General features: G+C 53.6%; 1 protein-coding gene across 1 annotated transcript; it reads left to right on the top strand.

Moving 5' to 3' along the window:
• The first annotated feature begins 2843 nt into the window (after nt 1-2843).
• RNASEK (ribonuclease K) lies at nt 2844-3098 on the top strand. The gene has a single exon (XM_074587837.1). It carries the CDS (start codon nt 2844-2846, stop codon nt 3096-3098), a length of 255 nt encoding a protein of 84 aa, XP_074443938.1.
• The last annotated feature ends 271 nt before the right edge of the window (nt 3099-3369 follow it).

The following is a 3369-nucleotide window of genomic DNA, read 5'->3' as shown; positions in this document are numbered from 1 at the left end:
CGGGGGGGGGGGGGGGAGGGCCGAACGACGCTCATCTATTGGTCGTGGCTCCGAGGCTCCCGCGGGCCAAGGCGTCCCGTTGGCTGGGGACCCTGCCTGTTGACCAAGGGTCCCACCTCCCTTTTCCTGCCATTGGCGGGGGGTGAGCCCAGGCCCCACTCGCGAAGGCTGCGCGCCTGCACGCAGCGGCCGCCCTGCGCTGGCACTGGTGCGAAGGTGCCGGCGGGCGCCATGTTAAGAGGCTCTGTCGGCGGGTGGGGAGAAGCAGGGTGGTGTGGAAAGGTGTTGTCTTGCCACAGTGGGGAACTACGGGCCTGGTGGTCTGACCTCGGTGCTGGGGAAGGTCATGGAGCAAATCACTCTGAGTGCCATCACAGGGCACGTGTGGTGATGAGGCCCAGTCAGCGTGAGCTTATGAAAGGCACATCCTGGTTGACTAACCTGATGTCCTTGTATGACGAGGTGCCCTGCTTAGTCAATGAGGGAAAGGGCCCAGGCGGCAATTTCAGACAGTGGGACAGACAATCCTGCATGGGAACCACAGATCTGAGCAAGTTAGGCTTAGGGAGGATGCTGTTTAAGAGGAGCTCAGCATAACCAGAGCTTGGGGAATCTGTTAGTCTAGCTGAAGATGCCATTGCAACTCAGGCTCCTGTTACCAGCTGTAACAGGATGGGGTCACCCATTCTGTTGGAAAGCATTGATCTCTGGGACCTTTATGCAATGCAAAGATGACAATAAATTAGCTTGCTTTAACCAAGCCCCTGTTTGATAGTCTATGCAACACTTCGGTAGGGAATGTGGGCAGGGAGCAGGTTGCTCCCTATGTGGTTATCAGGCTCAGTCAGCATGGGTTCATGAAAGGCAGGTCCTGCTTGACTACCCTGATCTCCTCCTATGACAAGATGACCAGCTTAGTGGATGAGGGAGAGGCTGTGGATGTTGTTTACCTGGACTTCAGTAAAGCTTTTGACATGGTTTCCCACAGCATTCTGCTGGAGAAACTGGTTGCTCATTGCTTGGACGGGAGTACTCTTCCTTGGGTAAAAAAACTGGCTGGCCAGGCCCAAAGAGTGGTTGGTGGTGAATGGAGTTAAATCCAGTTGGTGGCTGGTCACAAGTGGTGTTCCCCAGGGCTCAGGATTGGGGCCAGTTCTCTTTAATATCTTTATCAATGATCTGGACAAGGGGATTGACAAGCTGTCAGTAAGCTTGCAGACAACACCAAGTTGGGTGGGAGCGTTGGTCTGCTTGAGGGTAGAATGGCTCTGCAGAGAGATCTGGACAGGCTGGATCGATGGTCTGAGGACAATGGTATGAGATTCAACAGGACCAGGTTCTGGGTTCTGCACTTGGGTCACAGCAACCACATGCAATGTTACAGTCTTGGGGAAGAGTGGCTGGAGAGCTACCTGGCAGAAAAGGACCTGGGGGTGCTGGTCAACAGCTGGCTGAATATGAGCCAGCAGTGTGCCCAGGTGTCCAGCAAGGCCAATGGCATCTTGGCTTATATTAGAAATAGTGTGGTGAGCAGGACTAGGGAAGCGATTGTCCCCCTGTCCTCACCACTGGTGAGGCCACATCTCAAATACTGTGTTTAGTTTTGGGCCCCTCACAACATTAAAGACATTGAAGTGCTGGAGTGTCCAAAGAAGAAGGAAGCTGGTGAGGGGTCTGGATAATGAGTCTTATGAGCAGCAGCTGCGGGAACTGGGGTTGTTTAGCCCAGAGAAAAGGAGGCTTAGAAGAGACCTTACAACTCTCTCACTCTCTAGAACTACCTGAAAGGAGGTTGTAGCGAGGTGGGGTTCGGTTTCTTTTCCAAAGTGACAAGTGATAGGACAAGAGGAAATGGCCTCAAGTTGTGCCAGGGGAGGTTTGCATTGGGTATTAGCAAAAATTTCTTCACTGAAAGGGTTGTCAAGCATTGGAACAGGCTGCCCAGGGAAGTGGTTGAGTCACCATCCCTGGAGGTATTTAAAAGACGGGTAGATGTGGCGCTTAGGGACATGGTTTAGTGGTGGACTTGGCAATGTTAGGTTAAGGGTTGGACTCAATGATCTTAAAGGTCTTTTGCAACCTAAATGATTCTATGATTCTATGTTCCCTCCACTTGGGACATCAAGTGCCCACAACCTCAACTAGAGAGACTTAACACAGAAAGGGACTTCAGGGCACGCTCCCACTTACTGACAGCCCTTCCCTCTTTTTGCCTCCAGAGGCTTTGGACAGGAGGCGCATCAGCTGTACAGTTCTGCACAGCTGAACTGACAGAAGCGTGGCACCCGTGTCAGTCTTGGCATATATGTAACACGGCTAAAGCAAGCTTTTGAGGGCTCTGGGTCTCAAGGCATGCACTCCTGCGGTGCAGGCCATGTTTCTGAGAGGCACAATCCACAGTGGAGCACTCCAGCATGGTGGACATGGTGACGTACACCAGAGGTACCAGCTCTCCTGAAGCGTGGAAACCTCCAGGGAGCAGAGAGACAGTGCGCCCCGGCGTGGCCTCTCCAGCTTCCTTGCTCACCCTTGCAGGGGGCAGGTTGGTAGCCGGAGACAGGAGCCGCAGGATCTTTTCCACTTGCACCAGGGAGACAATTTGCATTTGGCTTGATCGTCAGGGTTTGCAGGGCTAAATCCTGCCCCGGCAGAAGGAATCCAAGAGGAAAAGAGGGAGGAGGAGTTTTGTCTTTGCCCAAGGGCTTGTAACTCTCCTTTGCAAGGAATCAGACTACTTGGCCCAGAAAACTTGTCATCTCTCTACCTAAGTGGGGGTCATCCACCTACAACCCCACCGTCTCGGCCCTGCAGCCGCGGCTCCAGGGGAGCTCCGTGCTGCTGCCATGGCCTCGCTGCTCTGCTGCAGTCCCAAGAGGGCAGCCTGTGGCCTGGTCCTCAGTGCCTGGTGTGTTGTCATGCTGGTCTTCCTGGGCATCTTCTTCAATGTCCACTCTGCCATCCTCATCGGGGACATCCCCTTCACCGAGAAAAATTTTAAGGATGGCCTCGACTGGATTTATCACCTCTATGAACAAGTCAGCTACAACTGTTTCATCGCCACCAGGCTCTACACTGTCCTGGGGGGGTTCTCCCTCTGACAGAGCCACCTCAACAAGGACAAGGAATACTAGGTCCGGTAGAGGAACCCCAAAATATGAAGAATTCATCCCAAAATATTTTGGAGGGGAGATGGCAAAAAACCCCTCCCTACTCCCCACAAACCACACCCCCTAAAACCAGCCTTGGAGGACCAGTTCATTTCTCCCCGGTGTGACCTAAAATTGTTTTATCATTTCAGTCACGGTTTTGGGGGGTGAGCAAGAGCCGAGCCCCTCAGGGCAGGGCACGGTGCTGCCCTCGGGGCTGGGG

This window comes from Larus michahellis, chromosome 5 (assembly GCF_964199755.1).
Source record: "Larus michahellis chromosome 5, bLarMic1.1, whole genome shotgun sequence".
Classification (NCBI taxonomy): Eukaryota; Metazoa; Chordata; class Aves; order Charadriiformes; family Laridae; genus Larus; species Larus michahellis.
The sequence above is the reverse complement of the archived record's forward strand: the minus strand, read 5'-3'. Positions and strand labels throughout refer to the sequence as shown.